Consider the following 20,215-nt stretch of genomic DNA (forward strand, 5'->3'; position numbering starts at 1 on the left):
TGGTGACAGGTGTGTCACAAAGGGATGTGGTGTGATGCCACCAAGGCACAACACCTGCCCTTACTCCCAGCATTGTTGGTCAGGCTCCCAAAAGTAAAACCAACCCAGCTTCTAACCCAAAACCCACAGGAGTGACAGTTTGATGGGCACAGGCTCAAAATACATACAGAAGGAGAGCCAAAATAAAGGTGAATATAAATCCAGCTGCAGCCCAGCCTTCAGCCTGGTGATGACACCACAGTGGGGTTCTGCTGAAGCCAAAAATGTCCTGTGAACTCTTTTGGGGGGCAGGTGAGGACCTGCACACAGATCTTTGTCCTCTCAGCTCCAGTGGCCAGCAGCACAACAGGGAGGAGCAGTGGTGCCAGAGTTATCCAACATTTATTGGCTACATAAATAAGTGACACTTACCAGGAACTTCACAAATTACTTTGGCAGAGCTGAAAGCTGGCTAGGAACCCATCCTGCTTCACCCACAGGGATGCAGCAAGTGTCCTAACCCCTGTTGCAGAGGGGTGTGGATCCTGCCCTCACCAAACAGGGACATGACTCAGACATAAGGCCACGAGTTACTCTAAAGTGCAAGAGAGCCAGAGCTATTTTCCTGTTACAAACCCACCTTTCCCCCAAGGCACTGTGCTTCACACACTCCCAAAGTCTGATTCTCCAAGGAGTCTCCCATGGGCTGCTCCTCCAGCACCCAGCCCCAAGTCCCTGCCCTTCATCTGGGGTTTTCCTCCTTTGATCCTGTTCACCCTGCAGCTGTGGGCTGTGCACACCAGAGGCAGCTGAGGAAAGGGGTGGGTGGCTGGAGATGAGCAAGGCTTGGCTGCAGCACGTTCTGTCCCTCAGCCATGGGCAGGAATGTGAGCTTAGACCTTTGTCCATGGCATATAAAAAACACAGAGGTGGGCTTTGGCTTGAGTCCCAGTGGGGTGGTCGTGGTGGCCACATCAGTCTTGGATCCAGCAGTGCAGGGCCCTAAAACCCCCAGCCATGGGATCTGGAGGGTGTTCTCTGGGAGACAGGGGCTGTGGGGAGCCCAGTGCTGGTGGACCAAGCACTGTGGGAAGCAGGGGGTGAAATCTCTGAGCCTGCACAATGTCAGAGGGTCAGAAAAACAATGGGGATGACTCTGGCTTGAAAGAAACGTCCTGGGAGCTGCCTCAGCATCCTGGAGAGACTGTGAAACACCCACTGTGCCTGATGGAAAATCCTTCCTGCAGCAGGAGGGCGACCTGTGCCTTCCAGGTGACTTCTACGTGGATCTACAGCAGTCTGATTGTCAGGAGGGCTTGCAGAGCCCTGGCCAGGGGCTGGAAGGGAGACAAGGCTTTGGGGACAAGCCTGTGGTGCCTCTCCCTACTCCAGCTTTGCCTTGTCAGCCTTGAGCTCCTCCTCGAGGGCCAGGATGCGCTCGCGCTCCTTGATGAGCTGCACGCCGCAGTAGGTGATGAACCAGATGGACAGGGTGCTCACAGGGAAACCTAGAGCAGGGAGGGAGGCAAGGTCACCCACGGCCATCCTCGCCCAACAGGGACAGCTCTTCACCAGCACAGCTGCTTCTCAGCAGGGTTTGGGGGGTCCCACCAGCTCCTGGTGGCCAATGACATTTTTTTTTGTGGTAGATCCAGCCCTGCAGCTTCACTGAGAGAAGAGGGAAATCCTCAATATTGGATTTTAGATGAAGCTGTGAGTGAGCCCACCAAGGCAGCTAATGTGGGGACATGGTTTGAACCCCCCTTACTCCCAAAAATCCTTCAGGTCCCCAAGTTCAGAACTCATGGTTGAATTTCTGCCCATTGAACCTGCCCACATCCATCCTTGCTCAACACTGTGACCTTCTGGAAGCTTTGGGCCCCACTGATGCTGAGGATCAACCCCAGCCTTGTCCTGTTCTTAGTGGGGACACAGTGTCCACCCAGGAAAATATGTATTTTTGTCACCTACGTCAGTGTCAGAGCCTGGAGCTCTCCCTCCTCTTCAGGAGGGTCTGACGGTGTTTGCAGTCACAAATCTGGTATCCACAGCAGAGGGGTGGATCCAGGGCTTGCTCCTGCTAAAACAGGAGCTCTGCAATGAATAATGGAACCAGCAAAAGCCAGCCAGCTCAGCGGGCAGGCACTCCTGGCACACCGAGTGTGACATTATCCATCCCCTACACCAGCCCCATCCCAGGCAGGCTGCAGGACTCCTGATGGCTATTTATACCCTGGGCAGCACGAGGAGGCTTCAAAACAGTCCTCAAGCCACTGATTAGAAATGTAGAGGATGAGGATTTGTACCTGCCACCTTTGGGATGATGCAGGAGCTGAGGAAATGAGGCAGGATGAGCCAAGCCCTTTCTCCAGCAAGGGGAGCATCTCACAGGCAGGGCTCAGCCCTGCTTGGTGAGGTTAATGTGACCCTTGCAGAGACTAAAAAAAACCAGTGTCAGGCTGTGCTGATGCCTTAAGTTTTAGCTTTCATATTTTCCAGATTCTGCTTTGCCTTAGTGACTCTGAACTTCATATAAAGTGTAACAAGTTCTCTCCACAGCTCAGTCACACAAAACAACCCTTTTCCAGCCCAGAACCAAGGACATCACTGCAGCTTCAGCCTCAAAAAGTGCAAACAGCAGCAAACTGAGGAGAGAATCTGGGAGGGTGGGACTGCAGAACCTGGAGCTGGAATTGGACATTAACACAATATGTGAATGGATCAAAACTTATAAGTGTGAAAACTCATGAGTTGGGTCCATCTTAGGTGTAGCCATGCCTGGGCTCCTGCACTGCCCAAGGTGAATCCTTTGAAGGCTTTTTTAAATAAATCCCTGCTTCATTCCTTTGGCCCTGCCCAGCCTCTGTCCAGGTCAGCCTCTCCAGGCATCAGCCCAAGCACACCTGGGAGGCAGCTGGTCCCCCAGAGCACTCTGAGGAGCTGGCAGGGCTGACAAAACACTGCCTGCACTTTTTGCACAAGAATTAAGGACATTTGGAGCAGCCACATCCCAAGCCAGTGGCCAGGGCACTTTGGACCCAAAAGGATTCAAAATCCCAGTGATCAGGTGCTGTACCAATGTCCCCCATGAAGACAGGGGTGTCCCAAAGGGGAAGGCTGGCAGGCAGCACCTTACCCATCACAAGGAGCCTCTTGGTCACCAGCAGTGCAAACTCCAGGCTGTTGAGGGCCAGGATGTTGTAGAGGACGATGGCCCAGAAGTTCACTGCCCCAAAAGCTGCCCTGATCCGCCGGGACATGGCCCCTGAGAGCTTGGCCTGGCAGGAGAGAGGAGCAGAGGGAAAAGGGTCTGCAAGGAAAAGGGGTGACTGTGCAACCCCACAGACTCCAGCTGGGATCCCAGGGAGGAGGCAAAAATCAGCTTTTAGTGACTCTGGAAGGGAGAAATAAAATGGCAAGGTAAAACTGCTCTGCTGCTTTAGGGATTCTGGGTCCCGTGGGTAAGGTATTAGACACAGTTTAATGATAATTGTAGAATCAGAGACACATGGAAGGGTTTGGGCTGGAAGGGATTTTAAGTGTCATCCATTCCACTCCCTTCCATGGGCAGGGACATCTTCCACTGTCCCAGCTGCTCCAAGCCCCATCCAACCTGGCCTTGGACACTGCCAGGAGCAGCCACAGCTCCTCTGGCACACTGTGCCAGAGCCCCACCACCCTCACAGGGAAGAATTCTTTCCCAGGATCCCAACAAACCCTGCCCTCCATCAGTTTAAATCTATTATTCCTTGTCCTGCCCCTCCACATCCTTGTCACAAGTTCTTCTCCAGCTCTCTTTAAAATGAAATGGTTGAGTTCTGCTTTCTCCACCTCTTACCTTGGATAAGCCACTCCCCAAGGCAGAAGAATCTGTTGTATCCCAGGATTATTATTAGCCCTACATGCAAATCACTCCTGGGTCCTGGTAAAAATAGTTTCTTAGGAATTAAAAAAGAAAAACCTGCTCAAAAGTAATGACAGCAGCAGAGTGGAATTGTCACTGGCACATAATCTCCAGCATCAGCTGCTGTGAAGGGAAGGAGTTTATAGCAGCCTTCAAAGAGCACAGTGAATCCCCAGGCCACTCAGTGCTGGGAACTGTGGTGCCTCAGGGAAGGAGATTTCACTGCCTGTGAGAGCTTTAATCTGATTAGGAGTTCAACAAGGAGAGCAAAACAGGAGGATTGCTCTCCATGGTTTTTATTCAAAATAGATCTTTATTTAACTAATTTAGGACCTCCAGAATTTAAATTGGGAAAAATAAATTGGGAATATAATTGTTTTCTGGGTGGAAGTTTTAGAGATATTTTTTCCAGTATGACCCTGAGACACCTTGATCCCAAACAGAGACAAGGCACTAAGCTTTGAAGTGTTTAAAAAATAATTTGTTCTAGCATCCAAATACTTGCTTTCAAAACAAATCAGATCAAAACCACTGAGAATGCCAAGATGCTTTGTAGAACAAGAAGAACAAATTATTCCCATCAGGAAATATATAAACATTTCCCCATAGGATCATGGAATCTGAATATGCCCCATATGCATAAACATCTTCCCAAGGACAGACCTCTTGTTTTGTGTCCATCTGTGGCACTTTGATGCCTCATTGGAGATGCATCCCTACTTCTCATGGACCTCTGGAATTTCCACCCCAATCTGAATTTCCTGTGAATATCACAGGGGCAGGAGTTTGTTTGCTGTGGGAGGGTGACAAAGTGCACAAAGGGAGGGGACACAGAGCCCCAAGACTGTGCTTCCCTTGCACAGCTCTGTAGCTGATCCCAAGGACTGTCCAGGGATGTCACCATCCCTGAAAATGTCAAAAAAAGTGTGGATATGGCACTTAAGGATATGGTTTAGTGGTGGACATGGTGGTGGTGCTGGGTAGACAGCTGGACTTGGTCTTTTCCTGCCTGAATGATTCCATGATTCTAAAGGACACTGGAAAGAGATCCAGGTTTCCATGCAGAAGAGAGTGGAGCCTTGTTGGAGTCAGTGAGTTGGGGGGTCTCTGAATTCTTCAGAGAGAAATCAGAGTGCAGGGATTGAGTTAAAGCCTGTGGATGGACTGAAGTAGGTTAAGCCACTCACAGATAAGGTAGAGGTGTAAGTTTAAGTTTTAGAACAAATAAGTCAGTCAGTAAGTTTTAGTATGAGCTCTAGTGCTTTTAGAGTGAAAGGTTCAGATACCAAAGTGGAAGTGTGAGTTCTAGTGAAGGCTGAAAAACACACTAGTGTTTTCAGCAGAGGCTCAAGGGCAGTAGTTTTAGACAGTACTTAGACATAATAGAGCTGTAGTAAGAATATTGCTTACATTTTTCAGATAGAACAAGATAGATCATATATGTAACCTATACATAACCTGGCATGCTAAAAAACTGGAATTGTAATAGGTTAAGGAGGGCAGGTCTGAGTTTGTGTCTTAGCTTGTTGGGAAGATTCTATATAAGAGCTGGTATTGGGGAGAGTTAGTGCTTTTCTGCCTTCCTGCCATTAATTTTCTTCTTGCTTTTGCTCACCATCATCATCAACACCCAAGAAGAAGAAGACAGGAGCTGCCACAGCAACATCAGCTTCCTGGGACCTTGACAAGAGCAGTTCTTCTCCTGTTTGGGACTTTATACCAAAACTCAGCAAGGACTGTGACATCTGTGACTGTGCCTTTTGAGACTGAAGTGCTTCTGCAATAAATAACCTTTCAGCAACTATTGGCTGCTTTGCTCATTTAAGAAGATAACTCAACAAAGTTGGTGCCAAGAGCACCAGAGGTATTAACCCCTCAGAACCCCATGGCATCCTCAGGGATTCTGCTCTCCAAAATTTCAGCTTCAGCCAAAAATCTGACTCCTGCCAACCAGTGTGAGCTCCCTCCAGCACCAGAGCTTGTCCCCAGCCCCCTTGACCCCTCCCCATCCATCCCCTGTGCAGCTCCTCACCTCCAGTTTGGCAAAGGGCCCCAGCTGGAAGAACTTCTGCACCCAGAGCTCGAAGTTGAGGCCGAAGCAGTTGAAGAGGGACCAGATGTAAACGAGCTGGCAGGGCCCCAGCCACAGGGTGGTGATGGCAAACGTGGTGGTGCTGGCCACCAGCTCCTTCAGGATGTTGTCATGGTTCTCTCCAAGGTGGTCATACACGTATCTAAAAGCCAGGGAGGGTGGTTGGTGCTCCCTCTACTCAGGAGACACCTCTGGAGTTTCTTCTCACAGACAGGTCAGTGAAGAACATCCCAGTAAAACAGGAGGGATGTTCTGGCTATAAACTGGTTTTTTGCCCCCACAACTTGTGACTCATTTTCCTACAAACCTATAAATATTCACAGGAAAATTATCCATCTTTCCCCCTCTGGCAGGTAAAATTTGGGGTCTCTAGAGCTGGAGGCTCTTCAGACTTGTTGGTGCTCAGGATTTTATCACAAAGCACTCACCACCCTCCTCAGGAGAGGTTTGCTGGTGTGAACTCATGGATGAAGGGCTGAGGAAGATGCAGATGGAGCTACAGCTCCCTATTCCTCCTGGAGAAATAGAAAGCTGGCTCTTCCTCCTCTGAGGGAACACTAAACCCACCAGATTTAAAGGGATTTTGGGACAGCATTCTTTTATTCCCATCTTGGAGGAGGGGTGCTGTTGCTCTTTGTGCAATTAATTCAACAGATTTGGGGCTAAACAGAGCAAATAATGAGATTTGTCCAGAAGAGAGCACACCCCAGCTTTGGGATGAGCAGCATGTGGTGCTTCATTGCTCTGGGATGGAAGGGAAGACCCTGAACCAGACTAGAGCTGGTCAACTGGACACTTACTTGCACAGCCAGTCATTAATCCCTCTGTCAAAATGCCTACAATAAGATGATAAAAACATGTTAAAACACACAATGACAATTAAAAAAAACTGTTGAAACAGAGAAAACACCCAATCCCCTGGCAAGGGGACTTGCTCACAGAAGTCCTCCAGGCTCCTTCCTTGGACAGATGCCACCAGAGACATGGTTTAATTTTCTCCTTATCTATTTCTCCCCACCTAAAAATATTTCCCTGTGCTCTGGCCAGGTCTAGACTATGATTTCAGGTGGTCTCCAACTCCCAGACTGTCCTCCCCTCCAGGCAGGTCCTGTCCAGCTCAAACACTGCTCCTGGTACTCACGTTTCAGCAAAGATGTAGAGCATGGTGATGCATTTTGGGGGCTGGGGTGGGTCCAGGTGGTCCAGTCTGGCAATGGTATTGATGACCCCAAACATGACAGCAGCTTTCACCCAGTCATACACCAAATTGGAGTAGGCCAGGCCAGCTGGAGCAAAATGGGAGTCAAACGGGGAAAAAAGAACAGGAACACATCAGGATTTCTGCAGAGCAAATCTTTTAAAACTAAGTTTTTTAAGAGGCTTGAACCAAAGGACAATTTCTTCTCAGGGAGCAAACTGCTTATTGGTCTTAGTAGTCCAAGGAACTCTGTTTATACAGCAGTTTATTCCATCATTGTGCCTTCCCTCTGAGGCTTGTTAAGCTGTGATGAGCTCATCACAGTTCTCATGTCTGGCCTCTGAGGTTTTATTGGTACCTCCATCACAATTCCTCCCACCCCAGCTCCCTCTGGCCACAAATGTCCATGCTACAGCAGAGCCAGGGTCAGAACCTCTGATTTAAAGAAACAAACCTGCAGGGACAGCTATTAAAGATTTCAAATGCCTCTGCAATGAGCTGCTAAAATGCCCCTGTCTGGTGGGATCCAGCTCCCAGATCAAGGGATGCTCCCACCCTGGTCAGTACAGTCAGAAGAGCTCAGATCTCTCTGGGATCCACCTAGCCAGGGCTCTTGGGACACCCTAAATCCATGTCAGTGCCGCTCCAGCTGCATTAGGATTTTATCCTGGCCTCAAGCTGCCACTCTGGAGAGACATGAGGCTCCTCCAGCCCTTGCTTGGCCTCTGCTGTGTGGAGGTGTCTGAAATGCTGCCCTCAGACATGGATTTGATCATCTGGAATCCTCCACCCAGCTGCCAGCTGAAGGCCAGTGCTGCTTCCATCACCTGTACTGTGGTTGTTGCAGGTTGCAGTGCAAGATGTGACCAGCAGTATGTATTCTATCACAGCTGTTAAAACCAGCTGGGGCAGTGTTTGTTATCTTTCCCATGACCCATCCTCCCTCCAGGAGATATCTCCTGTTCATGGCCAGTGAGTCCCAGGGCATGACTGATAAAATTCCATCATCCCATGGGAGATGCTCCAGCCAGGGGAGCAGCCAAGCCTTTCCTACCCAGATGAAAACTGAGATTTGGGACACCAAGGAACCTTCTTTCCACTGGATTCCAGAGGAAAGCCAGACCTTCCCACATCATCCCTGCACCTTCAGAGGAAACTGCACCTTCTCCAGGAGCACTGCTGCAGCTGAACCACATCTGCCACTGCAGGAGGATGCAGCCACCATTGAATGGGACTGTGCCAACACCCTGACTGACTGACAGGGTGAAAGGGTTGGATTCTGACTCTGGCAGTGTTTTGGTTTTTTGTAATACTGTATTTTTATTTTAATTTTCCTAGTAAAGAACTGTTATTCCTAATTCCCATGTCTTTGCCTAGAGCCCCTTAATTTTAAAATTATAATAATTTGGAGGGAAGTGGTTTATATTGTCCTTTTCAAGAGAGGTTCCTGCCTTCCTTAGCAGACACCTGTCCTCCAAACCAGGACACCTGGGAATTTGCCTTCTGGAGGTCTCTAGTCCAGCCATGCTTGGAGAACACTCAACTTTGGGTAGAGATTACATTGTTGTGGACATTTTCCATTGAAGTGCTGAATGACTCTTTTGGGACGATCCACAACCTCTCTGGGTACCTCTCCCAGTGTTTGACCACTCCATTCCTTACATGCAATCAGGCTTTGGGTTGCTACCTGTGGTTTGCTGTGTCCTGCTGATTTTTAAGAAGTGCTGAGCTCCCTTCCAGTCCAAACATCACAAAAACATCTTGGTGCTCAGCTTCCTAAACCCCAAACTAAACAATTTTCCCTGAGAAAAGACCAGACCAGCACCATGTCCTTTCCAACCCCAGCTCTGTGCGTGGCCAGCAGGAGGATGAGGGGTTTTTACCCAAACCTGTCCAAGCACAGGCATTCCCAAAGCCTCTCAAGGGGGGTGGATGGAGATCTGGGTCACTCACCACTGCCTTGGAGCTGAGCACAGGGTGAACGTGCCCGAGCACGGCCACTCACCCAAGGACCAGTCCGAGAGGCGGGTCACGAACTTCAGGTCAGAAGGGAGGGTGAGGATGTAGAAGAAGTGGAAGAAGATGTCCACAGCCACGATGGCCCCCACGTGGAGCAGGGCATTGACACGGATGCTCCTCATCTCGTCGTCCTTGCGCCGCAGCTCTCGGGTGCTGACCTGCAGGGAGGGACAAACCAGGGCAGGGCTGAGCCAGGACATGGTTCCTTCACCCAGAAGGATGGTCATGGTCCAGAGAGGGATTGATTCATCATTCTCCTTCAGAAATCACAGCGTGGCCCAAATTTCCACTGATTAAGGAAGACCCAAGGGCTGGCTCAGGTGGGCACATCCACAAGGAACAGGATTTGTCCCACCACAGCAGCACAGAGGACAGCAGGGATGTCCCTGCTGCATCCTCCTGCTGCTCCCAGAGACTTCCCAGCAGAGCAGGCATGTGGTCACACAGATCTGGCTGGACTCAGGGACTCCAGGTGGGTGAAACCCACTCTGACCAGGGAGCTCCCAGGGTTTCATGTTCTTCCTGCAGCAATGCACTCAGAAAATCAACTTTGCTTAAGGACAGGGCTGGAATCCCAACCTGACAGCTCTGCCAGGGCCTGCTGTATTTTTGTCCAGGGTCATCTGGGCAGAGAACTACTGATGTCTGAGGCTTCTGCTGCAGAGTCCTGCTGTGAACGAGAGGGAGACTTGCTGTCCTGGATCAGTGGGACCTGACTGATGGGGATTTCATCTCTGCTGTGTCTTGCATGGACAGGGGCTGGGGTTTGCCTCCAGGAGCTGTCACATCTCTGCTCATTGCCATATAAATATCACCAGAGTGAGCTCTCAGGATTACACGGGGCAGAGTGATGTCCTTGCTTCCCCGCATCGCTGTAAAATTGCTGCTGTATTCAAAATCCTCTTATGTTTATTACTTCCCCTTTATTCCCTGTGAGAGGTGGGAGCTCTCCCTGTATAATCCACAGCCTGCTGCACCAGCCCTGTTGTCAAATCCAGATGATTCCTGAGAATTAAAGCCTTTGCCAGATTCTTTTTGTGTCTGTTAAACACCAGGTGCTTTGAGGATACAGAGAGGTCTCTGGACCCTGAGCTGAGGGAGGGCAGGGTCTGGCATGGAGACCTGTGGGAGGACACAGAAGCCTCCTTCCATGGAATCACACAATGGTTTAGGCTGGAAAAAATCCATTAGGATCATAAAGTCCAACCAGTAACCCAACACTGCCAAGCCCACCACTAAACCCTGTCACCAAGTGCCACATCTACACATCTTTGGAATACCTCCAGGGAGGGTGACTCTAGCACTGCCCTGGGTAGCCTGTTCCAATGCTTAACAACCATTTCCTTGGAGAAATTATTGTTAATATCCCGTTTAAGCCTCCCCTGGTGCAACTTGAGGCTGTCCTCACATCTATGTGTGGTGCCAGCACTTGGCCACCACCCCCTTGGCATCAGGGCTGTGTTCCCCACACTCCCAGCCCTAGAGAAGGAGATTTGTTCCCTTGATCTCAGTGAAAAAGATGCTTCTCCACCCAAATTTGGCAGGCCAAGCCCTGGTACAGATGAGTTGCCATCTCACATAGGGATGCAAGAGCTCTGCCAGGATGTAGGACCAGTAAGATCCAATCTCTAACTGGGCCATACATCCCACCCTGGGGAAGGGTTCTATCTGCCTGTTGTCCTAATTGCTCTTGGGCAATTAAGAATCCAGCTCTGCACCAGGCTCAGCTCCAGCAGTGCAGGGGGATGTAGCCAGGAGATGGCAGTGGTGGCCAGGCCAAGCCAGGACCCCTGGCCAGGGCAGGGAACTTAATCCTTGTGCCTTTGGGGTGAGCATTGGGAGCAGCAGAGAGGGGAATTGCTCATTAATTGTCTTCAGATATCCTGGTTTTGGGCTGTGCAAAGGAGCGGGAAATGAAATTCCCTTGGATGCAGCTCTGCAGTGGGAGCTCAGTGTTGGAGACATGAGGAGTTTCATGTCCCCATTTGCAGGAACCTGGCTGCATCCCTGACAGGGACACCAGAGTTGACCTTATGATCTTCAGGGACAAATACTCTAAAAATAATTTTTAATATGTCCAGTAAGACCCAAGGGCTCTTGTTCCTTTTAAAAAGTTGTTAATTCCAGAGGTGAAGAGCGGGCAAGGAGCAGGACTGGGATCATGGCTCATCCTGGAGGAAACATCCCAGTGCAAACCCTTTCTTAGGCAACCAGAACCAGCCCCATGTGTGAGAGAAGGTGTTGGGCTGTTGGGTCTTGGCTCTTCTCCTCCCCATGAGGCTCTGGCTGCTCTCCCCTGCCCTGGGCTGGTTTTCCTTCTGAATTCACAAATGTTTTTCCAAAATATTCTTGTAGCCAGCCATCAGATTGGGTCCAGAATCTCAGTGTAGCTTTTCTTCTGCAAAAGGAAGCTGGGTTGGAGATGGGAATCCTCCCCAGCATCACTGCTGGCCAAACACCTCCCTCTGCCAGCATCACCAGTTTGCTTTGGTAGCCAAGGCTGATCCCTGGGGCAGGAGGAGATTGAGGTGGGAGGAGTGAGGATGGACACAGCACTGCTGGGTTCCTTCATTTTGCACTGTGAAACAACTCCAAAGGTCCCAGCCCAGGCTTCCGCTGGTGTTTTCCAGTTCTGCTTGGAGTCTGTTTATCCAAAAGCTCCCTTGGTTGTGTGGAACAGGCAAAAACTTGGGGAATCAGGGTATTTCATGGAGCCCCCAATTGCTGGAACTCAGCCTTCCACCCAATCTTATTTATTTCCTGAGAAATAACTTGATCTAAAGACACACAAGGCATCCCTGGAAGCTCCTGCTCCCTGGGTGAAGCAGCTGGATGGAAAAGGACAAGAAATGTCCTTGCTGTCACAGCATGCAGAGTCCCACAGCTGGGCACCACATGTGTGGCCCTCACCATGAAGGTGCTGAGGTGACAACACAAAAACTGAGGCACCAAGCACTGCAGATACCCAGAGATCAAGGACATCACAGGAAAATCTTCCACTGGGAATTGGTCAGTGAAAATGGCCAAAAAAACCCAAAAACTAAAAAGAAGGCTAAAAATCCATCAGTTTATGCCCTTCCCCACAAAAATGCACAGCCACAGACTAGAGGTGACCACAAGAAGTTCTACAACCATTTGCATCTCCACTGTGGCAAAAGCTGGGGTTTTTGGAAACATTAACCCCAAGCAAACAAATTCTGGGGAGAAATCCTGCTCCAGCCTGGCCCCAGCATCACTCACCTGGGCATGGAACTGGTCAAAGGTCATGACAGGCCCGAAGAAGAAGAATGGGAGGTAGAAGTTGTACTTGAGGAGGTCGAGGATGGAGTAGATGCCCTCGTCCTTCTCGGAGCTCTCGAGGGCGAAGCTCATGCAGCGCATGATGGTGAAGGTGCAGCCCCCGAAGAAAAGAACATCTTGGAGGTCAAAAGCTCCTGTAACAAACCCACTCTGCACAAGAAACAGAACACCAGGAGTGTGGTGGCACTTCTGTGCTGCCTCACTTTGTGGGGGACACCAGAGAATGGTTTGGGTTGGGGGGATTTAAAGTTCACCCAGTGCCACTCCTGCCATGGGCAGGGACATTTCCACTGTCCCAGGGTGCTCCAAGCCCTGTCCAGCCTGGCCTTGGGCACTGCCAGGGATCAGCCACAGCTTCCTGGACACCCTGTGCCAGGCCCTCACCTCCCTCACAACATCTCCTCTAAGCCTGACCTCTGTCAGTTTAGTTTTCAGTTCAAGGAAAACCTCTAATTATGCTCTGACACCAATTGTCTCTGAAGTTAATGAGCTAGAAAGAGAAAACTGGGGCTCGATTTCCCAGCTGGCTCCTGCAGCTCAGAGCAGCCAGGAATGGGGTAGATAGAGGTAAATCCTCTTGGCCAGGTCACCAAGCAGCTGTTGGTGACACAGGCTTTGGTCTGGGGTGGTGATGTCACCCTGTCACAGGTGTCTCCACAGAGCAAAGCAGAGCCAGCATGGGGTTGGGGGAGAGGGAGGGAACAGCACTGTCCTGCTGAGGGACTGAATATTTTGATAAGACCCTTTCTGGGCTTCTCTCCACCCACCAGTGAGATAAAATCTTAGTTAGGCTGTGACCTAAGAGAAGGGCATCACTGAATCCATCCCAACTCTCTGTTACAGCTGGGGAAACTGAAGCACAGGGCAGCAACAGGCTGACAAATTTCTGCCCGGGGAGCAAGAAGGACTCAGATGTCCTTTATTCTAGAGCAGCACGAAGCCACCAAAACATGACATAAGCACTGTGGGATTATCCCCAAGCAGTCCCTTCCCTGGGAAATGCTGATGCCAACAGGAGAAATGGCCAGGCCTGGGGCTGCCCTCCCTGGGGATAACCCCGAGGAGATGGACAGCACTGGGCTGGAAACACAGACAGGACAGACAAACAGCCAGGGCAGCACCCACCTGCCACGAGCCAAAGGGCTCCACCTTGAAGGAGGCGAGGCAGCAGAGCCCGGCCACGTAGCAGAGCCACTTCTGCTTGGCCAGGGCCACCGAGTAGAGGAGCAGGCAGTGGGACAGGATGATCATCAGGTAGAGCAGCCCCATGCTGGCCAGCACAGCCAGCAGCCCGTAGATCATGTACATCACAGCCCGGTGCTGCGGGAGAGCAGCCGTGGTGAGAGCCCCAGAGCATCCCCAAAAACCCACCCACAGATCCCAGCCCACCCCTGGTGCTCCCAGCCCATGGCACCACAGCCCTGCTTGTTGGATCCCACAAACCTGGGGGTTCTGAGATTTCTGTGCTTTCTGGCACTGGCCCTCAGGAGAACGCTGCTTTTGACATGAGGCCTTGGAGAAGGTTTCCAAATTTGAGTGATGGAGTTAAAGTCACAGGTGTATAGTTAAATAGAAGTGTGTGATTTCACATGGTGAAGGGTTTTAAATTTGAAGTTTTTATAATATAGTAATAGGTATGGGACAAAATAAAGGATTTTGGGTGGTGTCTCTTTTTGGTGTCCTTCCTCATTCTTCATGGTTTCAGGCAGTAGTTTCTGGTTGGACAGTTAGCACCACACTGAGGGTCACAGGAATTAGATTATTGGGTTAAAAGTATAAATAATACAGGTGTTAATTCTCTATTGGACTGCTGAGCTTTAAGAGACCTTGCAGCAGCTGGATCTCTCTCCATTTTGCTCACTTTTATCTAGAAGTGTTGCTGAACTCTCTGCACTTTAGATAAGATTTAATAAAAAACCAAGCCTGAACACGAGAAAATTCATCTCCTTTGTGCGTTTTTAATCCTGGCTCTGAGTGAAGACAGAAGAAACATCTAACAAACCACTAATTAAGTGGTGCAAACACCAGGTTATGCCTGCTCACCTGTGGCACAGCCATGGAGCAGATCTTGCCGAAGAGGACGTGTCCCGAGAGGGCGAAGATGATGATGTTCCTGAACGAGGTGAACCACATCACCCACTCGAAATCAGCCACGTCCTGCAGGAGCAGCACAGGCACTTCACTGCCTCCAGCCTCACAGCTTTTACAGCTTTTTCTTCCCATTTTCCACCCAAGGGCTCCCAAGCACTTTAGCTCAGACATAGAACCCCAGGAGGGATGTGCATAGGTCGCACACAAAGCGGAGCATCCACAGCCCCTCAGGGCTGGCATTTTCCCTGCTACTTCAGGGAGAAAAATACAAGTCATGTGGACTTTTTACAAAGTGTATCAGTAGCAGAAAAGCCAGCTCTGTTTCTCCCCTGAGCAGCTTGTCTGTAGCTGGAAAAGCCCAAGCCCTTCCTCACTCACCATCTTTCTGCCAAAGTAGTGCCAGCCTGGCTTTATGCCGTCCCGAAAAGCTTTTCTGTTCATGCTGTCTGCAAAAGAACAGAGTTACAGCGAGAGAAACAGCTCTGGGAAATGGGGTTGGGGTTTAATCCAGGCCCAGAACCTCCATGGTTGTAATAATGAGCCATCAGGGCTCAAATAGCCCATCCCAAAAATGCCTGATTGCCATGGACAGCCAAAAGAGTCAGTGACTGCAGGTTTGTGCAGGAATTTTCAGCAAAGCCTTCTTCTCATTACACATTTCCTGGCTGATCCCATAAAGTTTTCAGGTTTGTGGGTTTCCAAACAAAAACAAAAAAAAAACCACAAACAAACACACACAAAAAAACCCCAAAAACAAACAAAAACACCAAACCAACAAAAACCCCTAACCAAAACAAACAAAAAAGGGAATCAGCCCTGCATAGGCAAGGTGCTGGTGGCACTGCCTGGAGACCTGTGACATCTCACAGCCTTTTGCCCTAAGCAGTGGAAAAAGGGACAAAAAGCCAAAAATCCTTTTTAAAGGGATTTCCAAGCTGTTCTCTGCAAAAGTCAAAGCCGGGGAATCTGCTGCTGGTATCAAGAGCTGTGAAAGCAGACAGCTGACACCCATGGCCCCTCCCAGGGGATGGAGGGTGGCAGCGTTACCTCGGGATGCCTCGAAGATGCCGCTGCCGCTGTAGAGCACAGCACAGGTGACCACGAGAGCGTAGAAACCCAGCTCGTAGCTGGGGAGCATCGCTTTAACCCCCATGGTGGGAGCTCACAGCCCCGGCCGGCACCAGGGAGGGATCCACACCTGGGAAAGAGAGGAAAACCGGGAATGAGAGCTCACCTGCCCCTCCAACACCCGAAATTCCTGCTGCTCTGCTTTGTGGGTCCCCTAAAGGCTGAAAGGAAGAAGAGGGTCACACCTGGGGCTGAGCACCCGGGGCACAACTCAGGTGCAGAGAGGTTCCTGCAAACCCCACCCGGGAGCCGGGATTTGGGGTGTTCCTGAGGTGGGGATCTTCCCATCTATCCCGGTGTTCAGAGCTGCTCCAGCTGTGCAGGATGGGGCTCCTTCATTCCCACCTCTAATTCCCAGCTGGATCCGTGGAGGGGATTTAGGATAGAGCACTGGTGGAGGGGAGGGAATGGTTTTTCCCACCGCCCCGCTCACCTTCTGCTCTTGGGGGGTCCCAAAGCCCCGCGATCCCAAATTTCCCCCACCAGGAGCATCAGCAGCGCTCGGGGGATGGCGACACTCAGCCCTGCAATTAGCCCTGGGCTAATTACTCCTGCCGAGGCTAATTAACCTCGGCGAGACGTGCCTTGCAGTGTCCGGCAGCTGCCAAAACGCGGGGCTGGAGCAAGGGATGGGGATGCTGGGGACAGGGACAGGGACAGCCCACCCTGGCACCCCCCTCCATCCCCGAGAGCCATCAAGGGATTAGGGCGTAAAAGGCGCCGCGGTCACTCTGTGTCTGCTCCGGCACCCGCCCTGCAAAGCTTCTGCCGTTATTAAATAATTCCGTGTAAAAATTTAAATAATTCAATGTAAAAATTAAAATAATATTAAAATTACTGTTTTGAGTTTAAGCGTTTATTTTTTTGTTTGGTGGCCGAGGTTTTTAAGGGGGGTGGAGGAGGAGGGGGGTCTTGGCAGCGATGCGGGGTGACCCCATCTCCCCCCGGCGTGCGCCAAAGGCGTTTCACGGGGGAATTGCGGGTTCATCACGGGGGAATTTCGGGTTCATCCCGAGGGAATTTGCGGGTTCATCCCGGGGGAATTTCGGGTTCATCCCGGGGGGAATTTGCGGGTTCATCCCGGGGGAATTTCGGGGTCGCCCTGCGGTCAGTGCCGGTGCGGGGCCGCTGTGGGCGGGCGCTGCGGTGCCCCTGCGGCGGCAGGGCGCGCACGGAGTTGCCTTTAAAAAGCTTTTCTTCCTCTTTTCCACGCTTTCCAAAGCTTTTTTTTTTTTTTTTTTTTTTTTTCTTCTTTCTTTCTGTTTTTGGCGAGGCCACCCCGCAAAGCAGCCGGCAGCAGTCGGTGACCAACCCGGGGGGGGTTTCCAGGGGGCTGGCGGGGACCCCTCGGATAATTTTAACTCCCGGAGTTGCCCAGTGAGGCTCGGGGGGTTCCCAGCACAGCCCCCCGCAGCTCCGAGTGGCAGCAGCATCCTCATCATCCTCATCATCCTCATCCCCCCGCTCCCCTCCGCGGTCCCCGGCTGGGCGCTGGGGACAGGCGGAGGTGACAGAAATCCCCGGAGGTGTCACCACCCCGAAGGTGGCCCCTGAACCCCGCATCGCTCCCCGCTACTGACCTTGAGCCCCGGGGGGAGGCGGGCGAGGGTCGGGGATCCAGCGTCCGGCACCGCGATGGGGAGAGCAGGGGCAAAGGGACAGGGGGCAGCTCCCGAGGGTTGATTTGCCCTACAGCATCTCTCAGCCCGGCTCGGGGAGGGGGGGCAGGGGTATTTTTGGGCTGCCGTCCCCCACCTTGCCCCTGGAGGAAGTTTGGCTGGGAGTGGAGCGGAGCAGGCGGGAGGTATTTTTATTTTAGAGCAGCACTGCAGAGGGGGGTGGCTCGGGAGCTGTCTGTCACGGCAGCTGCTGAGAGGACCCGTGCTGGCTGCCAAAGCTCACCCCGAGCCAGGGGAGCCGGCCCTGGGAGCCCCAGGGGGGGTTTGGGTCCCACTTTTAGCCCTGAAAGGAAGGGGGTTGCCCCCATCACCTTGTTCCAAAGGAAGGTACTGCCTGGGGATGGGGAAACTGAGGCACAGAGCCAAAAGGAAGTGTCATTCCTACTCAGCTTGGGCTGTGTTTAAATCTGAGTGAGGCTCGGGGGTTGCAGCATCTCCTGCTCGCAGGTAAGAAGTGTCAGGACAAGAGGAAACGGCCTCAAGATGTACCAGAGGAGATTGAAGCTGGATGCTATTGAAAATCTCTTCACTGAAAGTGTTGTCAGGCACTGGAACAGGCTGTGCAGGGAAGTGGTGGAATCACCATCCCTGAAGTGTTCAAAAAATTGTAGAAGTGGCACTTTGGGGACATGGTTTAGTGCTGGGTTTGGCAGTGCTGGGTTAGCACTTGGATTTGATGATCTCAGAGTTCTTTTCCAACCTTAATGATCCTGGAATCTCTACAAAACGCATTTGGGGTCTCTCTCCCAGCTTCCAGCATCCCCAGCAGGGGATAGGAAGGGGCAGGGTTGGGTTGTGGCTTCAGGGGGGGCAAACACAGCTCAGCCAAGGGGAAAGGTCAGCACAGCCTCAGGGTCAGGCCTGTGACACCTGTCAGCACATCTGTGAGATTTGGGCACAGCTCACCTCAATGAATGAGTGAATGAATGAATGAATGAATGAATAAATAAATAAATAAATAAATAAATAAGATAAATAAATATTTGGTTGTGGAGTCATGTCTGCAAAGGACACATCAGGGGTCTGTTCTAGCAAACATGCTATGTTGAATATCTGTAATTATGCAAATTCCGAAGTAACCCTTCTCTGGAATAATTCCAGTTACAAGTCTCAAATCAATAAACTCCCTGAGCATCTCTGGGCTGCCTGAGGGGTCAGCATGCAGAAGAAGGCAGAGAACCCTGGATTTATAAATCCCTTCATGGTTTGTTCGTTTTGGGGTGAGATGCTGCATTCTGGGCTCTGCAGGGAGGATCAGCTCACTCTGCTGGGAACAAAAAGGCTTTTTTAGCATCGTTTTTCACCTGGTGCTCACAGAGAGAGGCTCTCCCTGGCCAGGGATGTGTGGTCACATTTCCAGCTTTAATCTGGGCAGGATTCAGCCCCGGAGCTCCAGCCCTGCCCGGGGACTCGGCTGGCAGAGCTCGCAGTAATTGACTGGGTGTAGGGAGGAGGTAATTAAGAGATCGGTGCAGATAAGCACGGGACACAATTCCTCACAATTCCTCGCTCTCTTGGAGCCTGTGGCAGGCAGAGGTTTTATATCAAGGAGCCTCAGCAGGAGGGAAAATGAGTCTGTGGACAAGGATGGACACCAGCTTGGTGTGGTTGTGGGGAGGCAACAAGGAACAGCAGAGCAGTGTCACCCCTCTGGCTCCCAAACTCACTCACTCCTCATCCCAACCCATGCAGAAAGCAAAGGCAGCCCTCAAATCTTTTTTTTTTTTTTTTTTTTTTTTTTTTTTTTTTTTTTTAATAGCTCCATCATCTCCATCATGCTGCTCTTCCTGGGCAGTTTCAGGCAGATGGTAGATTTTCACCTTCTTTGTGTTTTTTTAATCCTGAGAAGTTCATGATCCTGCAGAATTCAAAGTGCAACACAGGTAAAGGGCCCAGGCAGTGGTTATTCATGAGACCCTGGGAGCTGTGGTGATAAAAATAATTTAGCTTTAATTTATAGATATGATAAAAAATTACCCCCCCCTCGCTTTTGATTTCTAATAGAATAGATTTATTATATCTAATATATAATAACTTCTAGCATGATAAGATTTATTTTTAGTGTGACTGGGTTGTGTTCCTCAGCACTGGGGACATTTCTGTGTTTTATTGCCCCAGTTTATGGCTTTGAGCTGCTTCAAGTGATATTTTTTCAAATATTTAGGGAGTTGCTGGAAGTTGTGGCACAGGATTTGAGGCCAGGCCCCTCTTTAGTGCCTGGGAAAGGTTGTGGGGGTTCCAGGAAAGGTTGAGCTTGGCTCTATCTCTTGGGACAAACTGGGGACATTAATGGGGACACCAAAGAAACTCCTTGGCTGCTGTGCTCCTGCTGCTGGAGCAGGAATTGAATGGGAAGCACAGAAGGTTTCAATCATAAAATCCTAGAATGGTTTGGGTTGGGAGGGACATTAAAGTTCCTCTAATTCCACCCCCTGCCATGGGCAGGGACATCTTCCACTGTCCCAGGCTGCTCCAAGCTCTGTCCAACCTGGCCTTGGACACTTCCAGGGATCCAGGGGCAGCCACAGCTTCTCTGGGCACCTGTGCCAGGGCCTCACCACCCTCCCAGGGTGCCAGGAATTCCTTCCCAATATCCCTCCTAAACCTACTCTCTTTTTGTTAGTTTGCAGCCATTCCCCTTTTTCCTGCACTCCATGCCCTTTCCTGTTTTCACAGGACCCACATGGATTGTTTTTACTGCCTGAGGTTGTCCCATTGGGTTCCTCACACAAACATCACTGGGAGCATGCCAATCCCACCAGGATGGCTCAGGAGAGAGGGATGTGTCATCCATCCATCCATCCATCCATCCATCCATCCATCCA

The 20,215-nt window shown here is 50.8% G+C and overlaps 1 protein-coding gene across 1 annotated transcript; it reads right to left on the reverse strand.

Annotated features, from left to right (window-relative positions):
* Positions 1-246: 246 nt before the first annotated feature.
* HHATL (hedgehog acyltransferase like) lies at positions 247-17,505 on the reverse strand. Its single transcript, XM_056484469.1, has 12 exons — positions 17,292-17,505; positions 15,631-15,781; positions 14,962-15,029; positions 14,536-14,649; positions 13,618-13,812; positions 12,433-12,642; positions 9,179-9,350; positions 7,117-7,261; positions 6,776-6,811; positions 5,916-6,117; positions 3,116-3,257; positions 247-1,487 (listed from the first exon to the last, which is right to left on the reverse strand). Exons 2-12 carry the CDS (start codon positions 15,734-15,736, stop codon positions 1,363-1,365), a joined length of 1,515 nt encoding a protein of 504 aa, XP_056340444.1. The 5' UTR covers positions 15,737-15,781; positions 17,292-17,505; the 3' UTR covers positions 247-1,362.
* Positions 17,506-20,215: the final 2,710 nt, after the last annotated feature.

This window comes from Oenanthe melanoleuca, chromosome 2 (genome assembly GCF_029582105.1).
Source record: "Oenanthe melanoleuca isolate GR-GAL-2019-014 chromosome 2, OMel1.0, whole genome shotgun sequence".
In the NCBI taxonomy this organism is placed as follows: domain Eukaryota; kingdom Metazoa; phylum Chordata; class Aves; order Passeriformes; family Muscicapidae; genus Oenanthe; species Oenanthe melanoleuca.

Bases quoted from the DNA above. Each gene is read 5' to 3' on its own strand.
- HHATL (XM_056484469.1), bottom strand. From the start codon at position 15,736: ATGGGGGTTAAAGCGATGCTCCCCAGCTACGAGCTGGGTTTCTACGCT. The intron at 13,813-14,535 runs GTGAGCAGGCAT...GCTCTCCCGCAG, and splicing joins GCTCCATGGCTGTGCCACAG to CACCGGGCTGTGATGTACAT. The intron at 9,351-12,432 runs GTGAGTGATGCT...CCCTCCCTGCAG, and splicing joins TTGACCAGTTCCATGCCCAG to GTCAGCACCCGAGAGCTGCG.